Here is a 22505-nt window from a genome sequence, read left to right on the forward strand (position 1 = left end):
CAGTGTTGCCTGAGACAGATGCAGAGGTTGCAGTTTATCCCACACAAAAGACTTCAGTGGAGCCTGTTCTTTGCAATGCAGCCTGTTTAAGCCCCCTGTTCTTCCTGACTAGAATGTCAGATTTGACCATTTCAAATGAACAGATCAGAGAAAACTACCATTGTTCCCAAACCACCAGGCTAGTTCTGGAGACAGTCAAACTCATTCTCTCAACTGATTCTTTGTTTTAAAGTGGTCTCATATAACAATCATTTCATATAGTAAATGTGTTTTTTTGCATATCCCATCTCCCCCTGAGAGTGGGGTCACAGCCAGGGTCACCATTGGCTCGGGGATTTGAACTAGCAACCGGTTACTGGCGAACAGTCTAACCACTAGGCTACCTGCCGCTCTAAAAGCTAGGCTAAATGACAGATGCTATGTGAATTAGGATATAGGATAATGTACAGGAATATAATGAATTGAATGACGTGAAATGAGTAGTGAAGCCATAGAAAAAGCGCTGTGTCCCTGGGCTAAATGTACATTTTTATGCACTCATACACTGTAGTTTAACAATACGCCACAAGGTGTCAGCCTATTCTATGTTGAAGAGTGTGTTGACCACTGATAGTATCTGATCCATTTGAAAGGCTAATACCTCTGACATCATCACCATTATCATCATCTTTATACAGTGTGGGATCAAAGGGATGTCTTGTACGGATCTCCGCCTCCCTTGACGCCAAAGGACATCTCACACATCTCTCTCTCTCTCTCTCTCTCTCTCTCTCTCTCTCTCTCTCTCTCTCTCTCTCTCTCTCTCTCTCTCTCTCTCTCTCTCTCTCTCTCTCTCTCTCTCTCTCTCTCTCTCTCTCTCTCTCTCTCTCTCTCTCTCTCTCTCTCTCTCTCTCACACACTCTCTCTCTCGCTCTCTCACTCACTCTCTCTCTCACTGACACACACACACCTCTCCAGCCAGCCAGCTATTCAGTCAGACAAACAGCCAGCCAGTTAGCCACAGTCAGGCATTCAGCAGTGTAAACCAGGCCGTCAGACTCAGAAGTCCATACAGTAGGGATGCGTCACGTTGCAGCATTACTCGCCTAACCCAATGTGAAGGGACGAAGCCCAAACACTCCCTAACAGATCCAACCTGTCATCTGTAGCAGGAATGATTCCCGGACAGACAGTGACACAGACACCAACACGCACCGAGATAAAGACTAGGGTCAGGAAACAGGGTCTGTGTGTGGATTCTGTGTGTACCGCAACATCTCGAATTCCATTAGGATTTGGGACAAAGGTTTGAGACCGTTTCTTCCTCATTCCCACTTCGAGTCAGTGCACTTGGTTGTTGAAGTGGTTTGCGTGTGGGTTGGTGTATTTTTCTGACTGTACAATGCGTGTAGTGGGTGCAACTTTAGGTGTGTGGCTTTGTGTGTGGATCGGTTGGAGTGTGTGGATCGAGGGCACAGTGTGTGGGGTGTCTGAGTGTGTAGGTGATGTGGGTTGTTGTGACGTGTGGGTTGCAGTCTGTGAAAGATCGTGTTCAGGTGTGTTAATTCTACTAAGTCATACAGTAAAGCAAATCTATGGTATAATTTAATGTTATTACTTATTCTGAGCTTTCATGGGGTTGAATACAGACACATTCAGCAGATCGTTGAAACGACAGAGGTCAGGATGAGAAGAGGAGATGAAGAGACTGGAATCAGGCATGAGGAGAGAGCAGGAGGAGGGAGGAAGATCCGGCTAATGAAACACAAGTAAACTGTGCAAACGCTAAAACGCACTAGCAGGAGAATGAGCACGAACACACACACAAACACACACACGCACACACACACGCACACACACACGCACACACACACGCACAGAGAGAAAACGCTGACTGTGAAGTATCAACCGTATCTGACAGTATGTGAAGAGTTTCATTCCAAAACACTATATATCTATTTTCAGAAATGTTGGTAAATTAGCTTTTTTTTTGTTGTTTACAGAACATTAATCGTGGCTATGTGGTTGTTCAATGACAGACGTGTATTTGTTTGAAATCTATCACTTGATCGTTTCATTTCAGAGGCAAATAATCATATTTGGTTGCAAAATGCTATATATCTGTCTCACTCTCAGAGAAATCAGTAGTACTGCTAGGTTTTACACAGTCAAATGTGAAAAATAACCATTTTTATATTTTTTATAAAGAACTGTACAAATGATACATTTGTGACATCAATATAATATATATATATACATTTAAATGAATCAATCAATACAGTAATATGACATCTGTATGAAAAAGATTTACCTTTGACATTTTAGTTATTTAACCGGTCTTATCCAGAGCGACTTCGTTTGTCCATTCATCTTAAGATCGCTTGGTGAGACAACCACCTGTCACAGTCAAATATACAGGATACCAACATTCCATCCCAGCTAAACAACGGGTATATACCGAGTTTACAAAACATTAGGAACACCTGCTCTTTCCATGACATTGACTGACCAGGTGAATCCAGGTGAAAGCTACGACTCCTTATTGATGTCACTTGTTAAATCCACTTCAATCAGTGGAGATGAAGGGGAGGAGACAGGTTAAAGAAAGATTTTTAAGCCTTGAGACAATTGAGACATGGATTGTGTATGTGTGCCATTCAGAGGGTAAATGGGCAAGACAAAATATTTAAGTACCTTTGATCGGGGTATGGTAGTAGGTTCCAGGCACATCGGTTTGAGTGTGTCAAGAACTGCAACGCTGCTGGGTTTTTCACACTGAACAGTTTCCCGTGTCTATCAAGAATGGTCCACCACCCAAAGGACATCCAGCCAACTTGACACAACTGTGGGAAGCATTGGAGTTAATAGCATGTGCCAGCATCCCTGTGGAACGCTTTCGACACCTTGTAGAGTCCATGCCCCGATGAACTTAGACTGAAATGAGGCCAAAAGGAGGTGCAAATCAATATTAGGAAGGTGTTCTTCATATGTAATACACTCAGTGTATAGCGTTTGGCACCAATTTTAGCATTTTACAACCCATTGTAATACACATAACAATCTATAAATAAAAAAATCTAAGAAGAGTTAGTTATATTTTACACACACATGAAGGTACCCATAAGCAAGAATTTCTGATGAAAAAACACAAATGGGAAAAATTGGTGTATATAGTATTTTGAAACTAAACTCTTCATGGATCTCCACTGTAATGCTCGGCCCCGTCTCAGACAGAACAGCTCAATATGGCAGTGTGGTGGCAGCAGGCTGGCACCGGGGCAGGCCCTCCCCGCTCCACTAACAGCGCCCTGGGAGCACTTTGGCAGGATCAGTTGCTCTGCTCCTCTGGCCCTTTGGCTGAACGCACACACACACACAGACACACACAGACACACACACGTCTGGTGGAAGCACAGAGGAGACAGAGGCTGTGTCCTTGAGTGGAGATCAAATATGAGCCATCCGCTCAATCAGTTCAACACAGACCCCACGACAAATCACACACTACACCATACACACCATACACACACTACACCATACACACCATACACACACTACACCATACACACCATACACACACTACACCATACACACCCTACACACACTACACCATACACACCCTACACACACTACACCATACACACCCTACACACACTACACCATACACACCCTACACACACTACACCATACACACCCTACACACACTACACCATACACACCCTACACACACTACACCATACACACCATACACACACTACACCATACACACCATACACACACTACACCATACACACCATACACACACTACACCATACACACCCTACACACACTACACCATACACACCCTACACACACTACGCCATACACACCCTACAAACACTACACCATACACACCATACACACACTCTACACACACTATGCCATACACACCCTACAAACACTACACCATACACACCCTACACACACTACACCATACACACCCTACACCATACACACCCTACACACACTACACACACTACACCCTACACACACTACACCACACACACACTACATCACACACACACTACACACACACTATACACACAACACACACTACACCCTACACACACTACACCCTACACACACTACACACACTACACCACACACACACACCCTACACACACTACACCCTACACACACTACATCACACACACACACTACACACCCACTACGCACACTACACACAACACACACTTCTACCATACACACACTACACTACACACACCCTACACCACACACACACTACAGACACTACACCATACACACCCTACACACACTACACCACACACACACACCCTACACACAATACACCATACACACACTACACACAATACACCACACACACACCCTACACATAATGCACCATACACACCCTACACACACTACACCACACACACACCCTACACACAATACACCATACACACACTACACACAATACACCATACACACAATACACCACACAATACATCATACACACACTACACCCTACACACACTACACCCTACACACACTACACCCTACACCCCCTACACACACTACACCCTACACACACTACACATCCTACACACACACTACACCCTACACACACTACACCCTACACACACTTAACACAATACACACACTACACCCTACACCCTACACACACTACACACACTACACAGACTACACACCATATTACACCCTACACCCTACACACCCTACCCACCCTACACACACTACACACACTACACACCATACACACACTACACACCCTACACACCCTACCCACACTACACACCCTACATACACTACACCATACACACCCTACACCCTACACACACTACACACCCTACACACACTACACCCTACACACCATACACACACTACACACACACTACACACACACTACACACCCTACACACACTACACCCTACACACCATACACACACTACACACACACTACACACCCTACACCCTACACACCCTACACACTACACCATACACACCCTACACACACTACACCATACACACCCTACACACACTACGCCATACACACCCTACACACACTACACCATACACACCCTACACACACTACACCATACACACCCTACACACACTACACCATACACACCCTACGCCATACACACCCTACACACACTACGCCATACACACCCTACACACTACACCATACACACCCTACACACCCTACACACACTACATCGTACACACCCTACACACTACACCATACACACCCTACACCATACACACCCTACACACTACACCATACACACCCTACACCATACACACCCTACACACACTACACCATACACACCCTACACACACTACACCATACACACCCTACACACACTACACCATACACACCCTACACACACTACACCATACACACCCTACACACACTACACCATACACACCCTACACACACTACACCATACACACCCTACACACACTACACCATACACACCCACTACACACACTACACCATACACACCCTACACACACTACACCATACACACCCTACACACACTACACCATACACACCCTACACACACTACACCATACACACCCTACACACACTACACCATACACACCCTACACCATACACACCCTACACACACTACACCACACACACCCTACACACACTACACCATACACACCCTACACACACTACACCATACACACCCTACACACACTACACCATACACACCCTACACACACTACACCCTACACACACTACACCATACACACACTACACCATACACACCCTACACACACTACACCATACACACCTTACACACACTACACCATACACACCCTACACCATACACACCATACACACACCCTACACACACTACGCCATACACACCCTACACACACTACACCATACACACCCTACACACACTACACCATACACACCCTACACACCCTACACACACTACACCCTACACATACTACACACACTACACACACTACACCACACACACACTACATCACACACACACTACACACCCTACACACACTATACACACAACACACACTACACCCTACACACACTACACACACTACACACACTACACACACTACACACACTACACACTACACACACTACACCACACACACACTACACACCCTACACCCACTACGCACACTACACACAACACACACTTCTACCATACACACACTACACTACACACACCCTACACCACACACACACTACAGACACTACACCATACACACCCTACACACACTACACCACACACACACCCTACACACAATACACCATACACACACTACACACAATACACCACACACACACACCCTACACACAATACACCATACACACACTACACACAATACACCACACACACACCCTACACACAATACACCATACACACACTACACACAATACACCACACAATACATCATACACACACTACACCCTACACACACTACACACACTACACCCTACACACACTACACCCTACACACACTACACACACTACACCCTACACCCCCTACACACACTACACCCTACACACACTACACACACTACACACCCTACACTCACTACACACCCTACACTCACTACCCACACTACACACCCTACATACACTACACCGTACACACCCTACACACACTACACCCTACACACACTACACACCCTACACACACTACACACTACACACCATACACACACTACACACACACTACACACACACTACACACCCTACACACACTACACCCTACACACCATACACACACCCTACACACACACTACACACCCTACACCCTACACACACTACACCCTCCACACACTACACACCCTACACCCTACACACACTACACACCCTACACACCACACACAATATTACACCCTACACCCTACACACAATACACCATACACACCCTACATACACTACACACCCTAAACACACTACACACCCTAAACACACTACACACACTACACCACACAACACCCTACACACCCTACACATTAAAGTTGAATTGAACTAACTAATTTTACTATCACTGAAAATGCACCTTTCAAATGCACGCTTGATACTCATACCTGTATTATGCGTTCACATTATGAGTTCACATACTACACTCTGAAAACTCACGAGCTACACATTTCCACCACACAATACATATTACACCCTACACCCTACACACCCTACCCACCCTACACACACTACACACACTACACACCCTACACACCCTACACACACTACACACCCTACACACCCTACCCACACTACACACCCTACATACACTACACCGTACACACCCTACACCCTACACACCCTACACACACTACACACACTACACACCCTACACACACTACACACCCTACACACACTACACCCTACACACACTACACACACACTACACACCCTACACACACTACACCCTACACACCATACACACACTACACACCCTACACCCACTACACCCACTACACCCTACACACACTACACACACTACACACCCTACACACACTACACACCCTACACACCACACACAATATTACACCCTACACACAATACACCATACACACCCTACATACACTACACACCCTAAACACACTACACACACTACACCACACAACACCCTACACACCCTACACATTAAAGTTGAATTGAACTAACTAATTTTACTATCACTGAAAATGCACCTTTCAAATGCACGCTTGATACTCATACCTGTATTATGCGTTCACATTATGAGTTCACATACTACACTCTGAAAACTCACGAGCTACACATTTCCACCACACAATACATATTACAAATAGAGACACACTCCTCACTACACCAAAAACACACCTACTCTGTTATATAAAGCCACATGACTCTAACACACACCGGGACACACTATGAACACACACTATGAACACACACTGTGAACACACACATGACTCAAACACACTGTGAACACACACTTTGAACCCACACTGTGAACACACTCATGACTCAAACACACTGTGAACACACACTTTGAACACACACTGTGAACACACACTGTGAACACACACTGTGAACACACACTGTGAACACACACTGTGAACCCACACTGTGAACACACACTGTGAACACACACTGTGAACACACACATGACTTAAACACATACCGGGACACACTGTGAACACACACTGTCAACACACACCTGATTCAAACACACACCTGATTCAAACACACACCGGGACACACTGTGAACACACACTGTCAACACACACCTGATTCAAACACACACCTGGACACACTGTGAACACACAGACTCAGGAGACACAGTCTTGTCCGAGAAGTTAAAGTGAGCAGAGTTTTGCGCAGCAGCACCAGCTGAATGAATAATGAAGTGGCTGGGTCTGTTTGATTGCGGGTGAGGGGTGACGGGGGCTCAGATATGACCGCTAAACTCCATCTTACAGACTCTCAGGAACAGGCCGACATGCAGGCAGCAGCAGTCACCAGCTTCTCAACCCCCATCCTGCCAACACACACACACACACACACACACACACACACACACACACACACACACACACACACACACACACACACACACACACACACACACACACACACACACACACACACACACACACACACACACACACACACAGCTTCAGATTGTCAGTAAGAATATTCATGTTCTTTAAAATACCAAGGAGAGCTGGCAACACAGCGTCAAGTGTTACAGTAATACAAACATGGAGGCTAAAGCTGGCTGCAGCTGGTGGAAAGATGTTCATACTGGAGCTAAAGCAAAGCAGCCAGCCACATACATATATATATAGTACATACAAGAACACCAGTAATGCCCGCATAGACCATATCTGCTGACTTTGAGTACATCTAGTCAAATGTATAATTCAGAAACACTAATGAGGAAAGCCTAGAGAGTGGAGATGAGACAGTGGAACAGGGGAAAGAGGGGAGGAGGAGTGGAGAGAGGGGAGGTGAGCTAGGAGAGGGGAGAAGGGAGATAAGAAGAGGGGAGAGTGGGAAAAGAGGAAAGAGGCAAATCCAGGAGATTATACGAGTGGAAGAGGCAGGAAGAATGAACACGGAGGAGAGAGGAAAGGCAGAATTGGAAAAGAGGGGGTGTGAGAGGAGATGTGGAGGTTAGGGAATGTGACGAAGGAAGAGAGAGACAAAGGGAGTGTCACAAGAGAGGAGAGGAGGAAGAGAGAGCGACAGGAAAGGAGAATGGGAAAAGAACTCCGTGTCCTCTCAAAGAGGGATGAGATTTTAAGACCTAACCAGCTGGTTCATATAAACTCATATCACAGTGACCATGAGGGAGAACTTTTCAATCACTGGCCAGCATTCTTCACATCTCAGAACCCTGCACAATAGCCCCCAGTTACAGTCATCATGTTATTTATCTTAGTTAATAGGATGTCTCACCTTGACATTAAAGTCCTGCATGTCCCCAAAAACATTGCATTTACATGGTAATTATATTACCAGGTACAGTATGGATAGATACGGTCAGTGGGGATTTTAGCATGTAAATCTTGGTGGGGCAAAAACATTATAATTGGATGCATGCCAGCAAAGCCACTACACAACACTAAACAATACATGAACTGCACTATAACACTGCTACACCTGGCTATCAGCGGAGCCTTGTCTGGCAGCGAAACAGTTCATTCAGCCTCATTTACTGCCTAAAAACAACATAGCTGATGGCTGACTTGCTTAAACAAATGTGGTTTCTAATGACAATTGAGATGGACAAACTGTGGCATAAGGGGAGGACAAGCAGATAAGAGGCAATCTGTAATTTCGATAAAGACATTAATGAGCGAGCGACGATGGACGTTGTCAATATATCTATATGTTCAGCACTTTTGAAATGTACAGCGACAGAATTCAGAACATGGGCCGTTCTTACAGTGTTCTCCCTGTACACCAGGTCAGAACGGTAGGATAAATAAAGGGGGAATATAAGCAGACAATGAAAGCTCTTACAATATTCAATGATTACATTTCTCAAGAACAGGTTATATGCTACATGTGCACCACCAAGTCAGAACAGTAAGCGAAATTAAGAGGTGAAAATCAACCAAATTATTAGGTTGAGGCACATGGGCGACTAACAGCTTATTACACAACATACACTTAGTATTACTTTCTTAGCTACAGTATGCATATCTCCCTGGCATATTACATCATTTATGCAGCAGCATACAAGACATTTTTGGACTCACTTGAACAGGAAAGTGGCGCGGCGGTCCTTCGTGGGCAAATTTTGTCATCAAAGTCTGGAAATTCTCTGGAATTACGGTGCTTTCAAGACAACTGGGAACTAAAAAAAACAACAACCTTGAATCATGATGATGTCGGCAATCTTCAGGTTGTAGCTCTAGAAAGAGGCGAGTTCCCGATTTACAATTCCGAGTTGGATGAATGTTCAAAACGTATTTTCCTAGTCGTAGCTCATTTTTCCCGAGTTTCCAGATGTCTTGAACTCACTAAAGACAGATTTTGCAGTTCCGAGTTAACAGTTGTTTTGAGCGCAGCACAAATCATGCTTCATTGACAGCATGGCCAATGTTGAATGTTTATCATTTTAAACTAGGAAAAGAGACCCTTAATCTTAGACTTGGGACCACACAGCCACAGCCACTGAATAGCAGGCTAATGATTGCTTTGCAATGCTTGCAGTTAGCCACTGATTTCTTCCAAACCACTCATTGTTGAATTTGCGATTTCCAACTTCTTGTGTAATGTTTATGTCCAATGGCCAATGAGCACCGATACGTTTTCTCCGTAATTTCTCTTCCTATGACAAGGATTAGAAAGGATTTGCCATGAGTGACAAAACACTGAGCCAATCACGGCGCAATGCTCCGTATTTTCTGCTGGCTTGCCCCACTACCATTGAAAGCACTGAGCTAGGCTGAAACACCTGCATTCTGGAGCTGCCTTACTCAAGATAACATATATATATATATTTTTTTTTTACATTGTTTGCAAAAAAAGAACACCAAAATAACAAGCCCCACCTGCCCTGAATGACAGGCCGCCACTGTATATGGTCATAGAATAGTCTGTTAAGTATTTACCTGTTTGTGGCTTGTGGCTTGTGGCTTGCATAATTTCTAACCTTGTCCACGTGTGCAATTGTCTGCTGGTGGATGAAATGACACAATCTCAGATATTTGCAAAACTGTAAACTGTGATAATAAAAAGTCATCGTTTTAGAGTGAGGGGGGGTTTTTATCACAATCAATTTGCGTTTGTTTGCAAACCTAATGCCTGTAAAAAAATAAACTTCACGATGCAATCCCAAAAACCTGAATATGCAATCACAGCTGCTTTGTAGAAGCTGTACCTTCATAGCAATTATACTCTACCTGCCTACCATAATTATTACCTATTACTGTAAATATATGTTTTGTCATCGATTTAAAGTGGAATTGAAAAAGGCTTACAGAATTGATTTTGACCTCCCCCTCCACCTTTCTCACTTCCCCTGTGTCTTTCACCTACTGTACACAGTGAACACAGAGAGCCATCCACAGGGTTAAGGGTCAGAGGTTAGGGGTCAGTCACTCTGTGAGAAGGTAGGAAGTGACCTACTGTAACTCAGACTGACACGTCCTTTATTTCTAGCTGACCTGTGTCCTTTAGAGTAAGGGTTAAGGGTTAATAACAGTCTCATTCAAAACCCTTGATACAGTGGGGCTGTGGCCTGTGACGCTCAATGCCAATCATCTGTTATTATCCATTTAACTAAGAGGGTCCTTACATCGTGCTCATATACAATCTGCTGTTGCAGTAAATGCTAGCTCACATCGCTAGATCCAAAGTCTCCCACACATGTAAAGGACCCTGAGTGCTGCAGGAAACCAATTACCACTCACATGACCTCCTGAGCGTGGGCGTCACAGGTGAAATCACACAGCTGACCTGCTACCTGACGGCTACACGAGCTGTCACACTCCTCACCTGCACTACCGCCAGTCACCATTAATGCTTTATCACACACCATTAAAGAGACTTGCTTCTCCATGCACTAATTTAGCTTCCCTTTTCAAATTGACCACCATCTTCCTCAGAATGTTTGGCAAAAGTGGGCCTTCCTCTCTCTGCCAGCTTCGAGCTCTTTCTCACTCGGCGAGAGATGTTTGATCCGGCGAGAGAGATTCGGCGAGAGATGTTTGATCCGGCGAGAGATGTTTGATCCTGGAACAAGGTTGTCGGATATCCATGGATACTGGCCGTGCTCTTTCAGAGTCGATTCTTCGATCAGTTGTTCATGGCATGTCTAAAGAAACTCCTGAGGTCTGTTAGCCGGCATAATTATATTCAAACGGGGATTGATATTTCAGCCTTCATTTTATTCTGTAAATGAAATCGGTAAAAGTATGGGGGAGTAAATAGAATGAGTGATAGTGAGCAAAGAGGACAGAGGAAACATCATGAGTGAAACAGCAAAAAGAGGAGGAAAGAGTATGACTATGCCTATGGAAGCAGGCATGGACCTCCTCTCTCTCTACTGGTCCATTGCACCAAGCACAGAGCTAGAATACAGCTTGATGGGCAGAAGACACAGCCATTTTGGATTCGAGTTGAAGCAACACTTTACCTTGAAGTCGGGTACAAAAGATGAAAAGCAATCAAAGGACAAAACTATTACATAACAATATAGCTACGGTACGTTGTTATCCTACCCAGGGATAGATAGAGGGAGAGTGAGGAGTTAGATTTTACCTGTATTATTCATTAAATGAAGGCCTGATGGAGTCTCTCTCTCTCGCTCCCTCCCTCTCTCTCCCTCTCCCTCTCTCTCTCTCTCTCTCTCGCTCCCTCTCCCTCTCTCTCGCTCCCTCCCTCCCTCTCCCTCTCTCTCTCTCTCTCTCTCTCTCTCCCTCTCTCTCGCTCCCTCCCTCTCCCTCTCTCTCTCTCTCTCGCTCCCTCCCTCTCCCTCTCTCTCTCTCTCCCTCTCTCTCGCTCCCTCCCTCTCCCTCTCCCTCTCCCTCTCCTTCTCTCTCTCTCTCTCTGCTCTTTAATTGAGCTAGTTAAGCTTGTCGTTGCTCTGCAGTTTAAATACGTCTCAGCCTGCATTAATACACATTGAAGCTCACCAGGGAACCCAGAGAAGCCTGTTAGCCATACTGTCATATTTACAGCACACCATTAATTGTCTCTGCTCAGTGGTACAGAATCAAAATGTGCAACACACTGAGATGCTTTGCCAACCGTTAAAACCACACACACTTTTGTTTTACTGTCCATGCGGGGACCAAAAAAATGTATTCCCATTCAAAATCCTATTTTCCCTAACCCCCACGTTCATCTTCCCTATCACTGCTATGTCTGTCAGCTGGCCATAAGGAGCTCTGTTGTCAAGGGAACTAGCTTACATCAAATACACTTGAACTGATTGATAAGCGAATGATTCTGATTCTCCATGGCTAAGTAAGCAATGATTTACCTAATTTGAGAAAAAAAACGAAGCTTTCTTCCCCCCTCTGTAAAAAAAACTCTGGGCTTGTGGTGAAAGTTCCCACACACTGAGCAAATACTGGACCACATTTCCCATCAAAAACGACAAGAGTCTGCCCAAGTTCATTCAGTGTGTGTATGAGATGCCTCGTTTTCATTTGTCCCACGCTCCTCCTACTGGCATGGTTCCCACACACTCCCACAGCCAGCATCCCACAGCCAGCATCCCACAGCCAGCATCCCACAGCCAGCATCCCACAGCCAGCATCCCACAGCCAGCATGCAGGAGCAGCCGCCATGTTGTTTGTGTGTTTGTGAACGTGTGTGAGTAATTGAATGTGTGTGTGTGTGTGTGTGTGTGTGTGTGTGTGTGTGTGTGTGTGTGTGTGTGTGTGTGTGTGTGTGTGTGTGTGTGTGTGTGTGTGTGTGTGTGTGTGTAAGGAGTAGGAGCAACATTAGGGGGGGGCACTTTTTTGTTGCGGAAAAACAGATTTTAAATACTCATTTCTAGTGACTTTTGAGAAACAGACAAATCTTAACTTATAAATAGGCGAATTTACAAGGCTAAGGGCTAAGGGGGGCCTTGTAGAGGGGCACTTACTCTGGTACATTCCAATCAGTCTTAAGGTCATGGCTATTCATACTGTACTGAATACCAGTGTGACTGTTAATGTGGATATATTCAATGAAACAACCATTTTGTACTCATTCTCTGCTACCATACAATTCATTTCCTAGTATTTCTCTCACTTCCCCTGTCAGGTTGTTACTATTGCTGCTCTACATACTTTATGGTTGGAAACGTAACGTAATGTTTTCAACTTATAATACAGTTATTATACTGTAATAATAACCAGCAACATAAACAGTAAAAATTGTTTGATTTTTTTTTTAAAGGAAGGGATGAAAGGTCAAACTGAAATGAATCAATCTACACAATATTATCCAAAATAAAATGTCATCATGGCTGCCTCTCGCCTGCATGAAGTTAACACCTGAAATAAACCCTCTAGATCAGGGATGGGCTACTTTGACCTGGGGTGGGGGGCACAAAAAAACTGAACTCTCATGAGGGGCGCAGTTGCTCGCGGGTCTTCGTACCTACATCCACAGTCGGGGGACACTAAGTTTCGTGCAATTCTACTCAATTTGCCAGGGGCAGAGAGGAAAATGTACTGTTTTATAGCTAATTTCCTGCAATTCTACACATTTAGCCATAGGGTGGAGAGAAATGTTTGCAGTTTTTAATATGATATCTGAGTGAGACTGACTAACAAAATCAATGGGGCCATGATAACAAGTTTAGATAGCTGGTCGCTAAACTAATTTAGCAATCTAAAAAATGTTAGCTGGCATGGGCTAATTGACTGACTAAGTGACTGACATAGAATAGTAGAATACACAAGGTGCAATTTCGAAATTTGATTGTGCATCAGCAGTATTTATCTTGTTAACTCAACAGTAAGTTAAGACCCCGACTGAGTTCCAATTTTGGAAATTGATCCGAGGGCTTTCAAAAAGGCGTGAGCCGCCAGTTGCCCATCCCTGCTCTCGTTTAAAGGTCCAATGTAGCTGTTTTTGTTTCAATATCAAATCATTTCTGGGTAATAATGAAGTACCTTACTGTGATTGTTTTCAATTAAAATGGTCAAAAATAAACCGCAAATTTCTCAAGCAAGAATTTTGCTCGGACTGTCTGGGAATGGTCTGAGTGGTGAGGAGAAAACTGAAAACTGGCAGTTATTGGCAGAGAGATTAGGAACTCTCTTTCTTATTGGTCTATTAACTCATTTTTTCGCCTGGTGATGTTACCAGGCAGGCCGAAATTCATCCCACCAAACAGGCTGAAATTTCAAGCAGTCTTTTCAAACAGCTCTTACACTAAAAGGGCATTATCATCATTCTCACAGTATTATTCCAACCTCATAGTTTGTAAATATCTACAGTTGAAGTCGGAAGAATACATACACCTTAGCCAAATACATTTAAACTCAGTTTTTGACAATTCCTGACATTTAATCCTAGTAAACAATCCATGTCTTAGGTCAGTTAGGATCACCACTTTATTTTAAGAATGTGAAATGTCAGAATAATAGTAGAGAGAATTATTTATTTTAGCTTTTATTTCTTTCATCACATTCCCAGTGGGTCAGAAGTTTACATACACTCAATTAGTATTTGGTAGCATTGCCTTTAAATTGTTTAACTTTGGTCAAACATTTCAGGTAGCCTTCTACACGCTTCCCACAATAAGTTGGGTGAATTTTGACCCATTCCTCCTGACAGAGCTGGTGTAACTGAATCAGGTTTGTAGGCCTCCTTGCTCGGACATGCTTTTCGAGTTCTGCCTACAAATTTTCTATAGGATTGAGATCAGGGCTTGAGGTGATGGCCACTCCAATACCTTGACTTTGTTGTCCTTAAGCCATTTTGCCACAACTTAGGAAGTATGCTTGGGGTCATTGTCCATTTGGAAGACCCATTTGCGAGCAAGCTTTAACTTCCTGACTGATGTCTTGAGATGCTGCTTCAATATATCCACCTAATTTCCCTACCTCATGATGCCATCTATTTTGTGAAGTGCACCAGACCCTCCTGCAGCAAAGCACCCCCACAACATGATGCCGCCACCCCCGTGCTTTACGGTTGGGATGGTGTCCTTTGGCTTGCAAGCCTCCCCCTTTCTCCTCCAAACATAACGATGGCCATTATGGCCAAACAGTTCTATTTTTGTTTCATCAGACCAGAGGACATTTCTCCAAAAAGTACGATCTTTGTCCCCATGTGCAATTGCAAACCGTAGTCTGGAGCAGTGCCTTCTTCCTTGCTGAGCGGCCTTTCAGGTTATGTCGATATAGGACTCGTTTTACTGTGGATACAGATACTTTTGTACCTGTTTCCTCCAGCATCTTCACAATGTTCTTTGCTGTTGTTCTGGGATTGATTTGCACTTTTCGCACCAAAGTACGTTATTCTCTAGGAGACAGAATGCATCTCCTTTCTGAGTGGTATGACGGCTGTGTGGTCCCATGGTGTTTATACTTGCGTACTATTGTTTGTACAGATGAACGTGGTACCTTCAGGCATTTGGAAATTGCTTGAAGGTAGGTCTCCAACTTTTTTTTCTGAGGTCTTGGCTGATTTCTTTTGATTTTCCCATGATGTCAAGCAAAGAGGCACTGAGTTTGAAGGTAGGCCTTGAAAGACATCCATAGGTACACCTCTCATTGACTCAAATTATGTCAATTAAACTATCAGAAGCTTCTAAAGCCATGACATAATTTTCTAGAATTTTCCAAGCTGTTTCAAGGCACAGTTAACTTAATGTATGTAACCTTCTGACCCACTGGAATTGTGATACAGTGAATTATAAGTGAAATAATCTGTCTGTAAACAATTGTTGGAAAAATGACTTGTGTCATGTACAAAGTAGAGGTCCTAACCGACTTGCCAAAACTATAGTTTGTTAACAAGACATTTGTGGAGTGGTTGAAAGACGAGTTTTAATGACTCCAACCTAAGTGTATGTAAACCTCTGACTTCAACTGTATAAAACACAGGAAAATCCCATTTTTGACTGTACTAGGCCTTTAAGCTGCTATAATTTAATCAGAGATCATATACGATAATTCAGATTGATTCACATTATGACAGCTCATCAGTCTATGAACTCTATGGGCTTGGAGAGACACTTCTCACTATCTTCCCTGTTGGTTTGTGGCCTCTCTCTCTCTTTCTCTCCCTCTCTGGTTGTTTGTCTGTTCATGTCTGTCCCTCTCCTGCCATGATCATGACGGCACCAAAGTCTTAACACATGGAACACACCTTCATGACCCATAATCACTGTGATGAAGTTAAAGACCTCTAAGTTTAAAGCACTCTAATTTGTCAGCTAGTTTGCGAGGGGGGGTTGCAGGCAGTTGCCAAGTACCTCACTTACAGTCCTTTGCACTATCTTCTTGACTGGTGGTACGTCCATTGCTAACTTGCTGACCCTATGATGAAGACTAAGACAGTGATTGTGCAAGCGATTCTGTAGCTAGCAAGTATTCTTGAGTTCAAACATTCACTGTCAGTTTTTCACACGGCCAGAGCTACCCAGCGTTAGCTGGTTAGATAAAGCCTCACAGCTAAAAATGACTCAACTGTAAATGTAAAGCTAACTAGGAATTCTGGTGGGTTTTCACGCACACTCTGCATCCTACTGCTGGCTTGCCTCTGAAGCTAAGCATGGTCGGTCCCTGGATGAGAGACCAGATGCTGCTGGAAGTGGTGTTGGAGGGCCAGGAAAAGGTATTCTTTCCTTAAAAAAAAAAATCACAGAGCAGTGATTGGGGTCATTGCCCTGTGTAGGGTGCTGTCTTTCAGATGGGATGTTAAACAGGTGTCCTGACTCTCTGTGGTCACTAAATATCACATGGCACTTATTATTGTAAGAGTAGGGGTGTTAACCCTGGTGTCCTGGCTAAATTCCCAATCTGGCCCTCATACCATCGTGGCCACCTAATTATCCCCAGCTTCCAATTGGTTCATTCATCTCCTCTCCCTTGTAACTATTCCCCAGGTCGTTGCTGTAAATGACAAATTGTATCTCAGTCAACTTACCTGGTAAAATAAGGGTTAAATATAAATAAAATAGCCAGGAGAAAAAGCTTAGAGTAGCTCAAGTTCAATTCTAACATATCACAGTTTATCTACTTAAACTTACTTTGTTGTTGCCAACTACACTTACTTTACCTGGTGCAGTGAGTAATGATGGTGGTGCTGCACAGTGCTTTTTCTATCACTCACACAGAGGAGGTTTGTGGCACCTTAATTGGGGAGAACGGGCTCATGGTAATGACCGGAGTGGAATGAGTGGAACGGTACCAAATACATCAAACACGTGGTTTGCAGGTGTATGATGCCATTCCAATTGCTCCATTCCGGCCATTATTATAAGCCGTCCTCCTCTCAGCAGCCTCCTGTGTCACGCACTGCCACACTGCTTGTAACAACCGAGAGTGAGAATGAAGTAGTCAGTGGGGGCGAGGCAAGTGACTCACGTTCCAGCAGCAGAGGCCTTTTCAAAATAGCAGTCCTTCAACGAAATGTGGTGACTCATTTTTCTAAATAAAAGCTTCGCTGAATTATTATAATCATTTCTTATATGGGGGGTGGGGGGGGGGGGGCATTTTACTACGCTCCTATGCCCTGGACACTGTGAGTGTGCGTGAAAACCCACCAGAATTCCTGAAGAGAGTAAGGGAGAGAGCCTGGGACTGGAAGCAGCCTGAATGGTTGAGGAACAGACACCAGCCCGTGAGAGACGGCTTGGACAGCATTACATAAACGTTCTCTCTATGGAAGCCAATTTCACGACAGGGTCTGCCCCAGCCTATCGGCCCCAGCCTATCGGCCCCAGCCTGTCGGCCCCAGCCTATCGGCCCCAGCCTGTCACTTGTCTCGTGCGTGTGATATAACACAGTGTGTATGTGTGTGTTTGTGTGTGTGCAGACTCAGAGTGTGAGCTAGCTCTATGGCAGTGGTTAGGGTGAGAGTGGGTCTAAATGAGGTTGAGGCATGCTGGGAGCCCAGCCCAGACCCATCCCCTACCATGGCCCTTCCAACTACCACCACAACCACAGGTCTATTCACTAACTCCTACAGTAATCAGCCACGCAGTTTAACCAGATCAAGGCTAGCTAGCACACACGAACAGAGAAGGAGATGGGAGAGAGTGGGAGAAACAGAAAATTATAGAGAAAGACTGTGACATTGCTTTCTAACACACGCCTCTCGGGGAGTGCACTCTCAAATCAAATACATAAGGGGCCAAAAAGACCACAAAGAGAGAATGGGATTGTGCTAACAGGAGAGAAACAATGATCAAATATCCTATCTTTGCAAAGACATGCTGCCCTGTTACGTTGACCGTTTACCCCAGACACAAATACAGGACGAGACAAAGCAAATAGCACGAGGAGGTGATTAACCCCTCTCTCTCTCTCTCTCTCTCTCTCTCTCTCTCCCCTCTCACACACATGTTCACCTCTCTCTCTCACTCACTCCAAGTGAAAGAAACGACAGGTCAGCTTACCTTTGTAGTCACAATGCAGAGGCAGTCCATGGTAGTGAGAACAAACAGGTGAGGTGTATCTCAACCCCCCACCCCCCCACAACAGAGGGCTGAGACCCCACACCCCTCGCCCCAGCCTGCCCCACTCCTGCTCTCTCTCGTCCTGCCTTTCCCCCCCTTTTCTTTTCTTCCGTGGATCTCTTTTTGGACTAACTGAACCAGCGAGGGAAAGACAGGATGGAGGGAGGGGGAAACGTAAAGAGGGAGGGGGAGGGACACAGGGAAAGAGAGAGAAAAAGCAAGAGAGAGAGAGAGAGCGAGAGAGGGTGGGCTCAGAATCTGTATGAGAGAGAGGGAGAGGGAGAACGCGTCTATATTTTAAAGCAAGAGGCAAAGAGGAGAGGAGGAAGAGAGGAAGGAAAGAGGAGAAGAAGGGATGAATATGAAAGGAGATGGACAGAGGGGGGAAGGAGGTAGAAAGGAGAGGTGATATGGGAAAAAGGGGAGATTCGCTCTGCGAGAGAAAGAGAGAGAGAGAGAAATAGAGATTAGACAGTGAAACAGCAGAGGATGGAGAGGGAGAGCCGAGGGAGGGGACAGTGAAGGAGAGAGAGCGAGTGTGTGGTGTGTGAAGACAGAAGGAATTAGACCGAAATAAAATGTGTAGTGGGGGAGAGAGTGCGAATTACATATGCATCACAGAAAATGGAAACACATACGACAATCAGACTGACACAAACAACCCAACCCCCAAAAGCAAGATCACATATTCTGAAGGAAGAGAGAAGGAGACAATGTTTTCTGGTTGTTGTGGTGCTCTGCAGCTGTTGCCTTAGCAATGGTGCAGTTGTTGCCGTGGCAATAGGAAGGGTTGTTGTTGTCAGGTGGCCATTGCCGTGGTGCTGAGGTCTATGTGAATGGTTGTAGCGATGTGTGTGTGTGTGCGTGCGTGGGTGTGCGTGTGCATATGACACACAAGAGAGACAGTGAGAGGAGGAGCGGGATAAGGATTTTAAATAAGAAATGAATAATCACACACGGAGGGTGTTTTTGGTATAAAGCCATTGCCATTCTCATATTTCACTCTCTGTGACTATATGTTTCTACAGTTAACTGGTGGTGTGCAAAATGTGGTGTATTTTCTGTGACTGATTGATTCCAATGCAGTGAATTGGGCCTGGAACCGTTGTTAATGCATTGCAGTAAAATGAATACTATCATTTGTGTATCTTAGGGGTACACTTTGCCTTTAAGAGCATGGACTGCACCACTACAGTCTGGTTTACGGGGGGAATGTGGGCATCCTTGTCTTTGCATCATCAGCTCGGTAATTGTACAAAAGCAGCATAACCCCCCCCCCTCCCCCTGCCAGCTCCCCACAAAGCAGGACCAATGGTGCAGTAATAAAGCAATTCTAAATGATGAACACACACTTATTCCCTGGGGTGGAGAGAGGCATAGATCCAATCTACAACAAATACAACACACACATAGCTATGCGTGTACATGCAGGCATACGCGTATTTATACACACACACACACACACACACGCACAGACATGAATACGTTAAAAAGCACCAAGCAGCATACCGGAACAGTGTGCATAGGAAGGCTCAAATCCCTGTGTCATACAAAATCCCCCATCTGGGCACCCATCCACCCACAGAACCTGAACCAAGCTACCAGGTACTGTTCTGGACTCATGGTTGCCCTGAGGGAGAGGCAGAGGGTTCCAGAGGGTTCCAGGGCCCACGGAAGAGACTCAGTAGAACAGCATGGACAACAACTGGTCTGGAACTTCAACCTGTGTTCATTAACAACAGTATTCCAGCCAGGAGGTGACCTGAAAAGGGCTGACCTGTTTACCACATTGCATAACCCACCCTATTGTGGCACTGAGGGTTTACACACCGACACACACACACAATAGACCGCTACTGGCTTAACAAAACTTTTGTGAGCGTTCATGTTCTAAACTACAGTACTATGCCTCCTCAACAAACCACATATAAAATAATTATTGCTACAAGACTTTCCAAAGAGTGACCGAGAGAAAGTAACGTGTGAAGAACTAGTGTGTGTGAATAATGACTAAATGTTATATCCTCCTCACACAGAAAACAGATACAAACACAAGCTTGCATGCCATTTCTCCCTCTCTCCCTCCCTATCTCTCGCACACATTTGTGGATGTAGTTAGTCCAACGACCAAATGACTGGTCTCTACCTACTCATCTCCTGCTCTTTTCAACAACACGCAGCCGGAGGTACACACTAACAACTAACAGAGACAGAAGATTTACTCGAAATAGAATAACAGACGGAAACACAGGAGAACAAAGGTTCACACTGATAGACATGGATTGCAGTAGCAAAACCACTTCCCAATGCTGTGTTCAGTACCGAAGACCGGAGATAAACACTCACCAAGAAGTATGCAGTCTTCATCCTCCTGTCCCGCTTTCCTTAAGACAAGAGTGCTCTGCTGGCCCTACAGCTGCCTCAGTCTGACTCAAAGTAGGCCAAGGACAGGCTCTGGTCAGCTGAATGGCACCCAGGAGGAACATGTGGACCATGAGGATGCTGCAGGAGGATCACATTTATTTTAGATAGTTGGTCAATCTCACAGCTGTGACTTGAACTAGGTTACAAAAAGACATCACAACCAGGGATGTCAGGACTTTTCTTCTTCACACGCTACCCTTAATATAGGCAAAACTTTGCGAAAGTGCAAATACTCAAACTTCAACTGTTGAATTCTAAATAAGGTCATTTGTAATGACAGTATTAGATTAGGTTACTTGTTTTTTGGGGGGGTTTTGATGATCTGACCATATCTCACTACTTAACCCCGTTTCTTGTCTTCTGGTTTGGGTTGGAGCCTGAGAAGAAAATTGCAGAACATTTCAGAAATCACATTTCATGGAATGTTATGCCACCCAGTGGTACTATAATGAACTACAACAAAGTGA

At 44.6% G+C, this 22505-nt stretch overlaps 1 protein-coding gene across 2 annotated transcripts in view; it reads right to left on the bottom strand.

Annotated features, from left to right (window-relative positions):
* Positions 1 to 20132, bottom strand: part of LOC106603100 (disks large homolog 4) — a 92726-nt gene extending 72594 nt beyond the window's left edge. The window contains exon 1 of one of the 2 annotated variants that reach the window (XM_014196317.2): positions 19555 to 20132. In XM_014196317.2, the coding sequence (XP_014051792.1) occupies positions 19555 to 19584 (30 nt within the window). In that variant the 5' untranslated portion in view covers positions 19585 to 20132. The remainder of the gene's footprint in view (positions 1 to 19554) is intronic. The other variant, XM_045716938.1, reaches the window with a different exon arrangement.
* Positions 20133 to 22505: the final 2373 nt, after the last annotated feature.

This window comes from Salmo salar, chromosome ssa04 (assembly GCF_905237065.1).
Source record: "Salmo salar chromosome ssa04, Ssal_v3.1, whole genome shotgun sequence".
In the NCBI taxonomy this organism is placed as follows: Eukaryota; Metazoa; Chordata; class Actinopteri; order Salmoniformes; family Salmonidae; genus Salmo; species Salmo salar.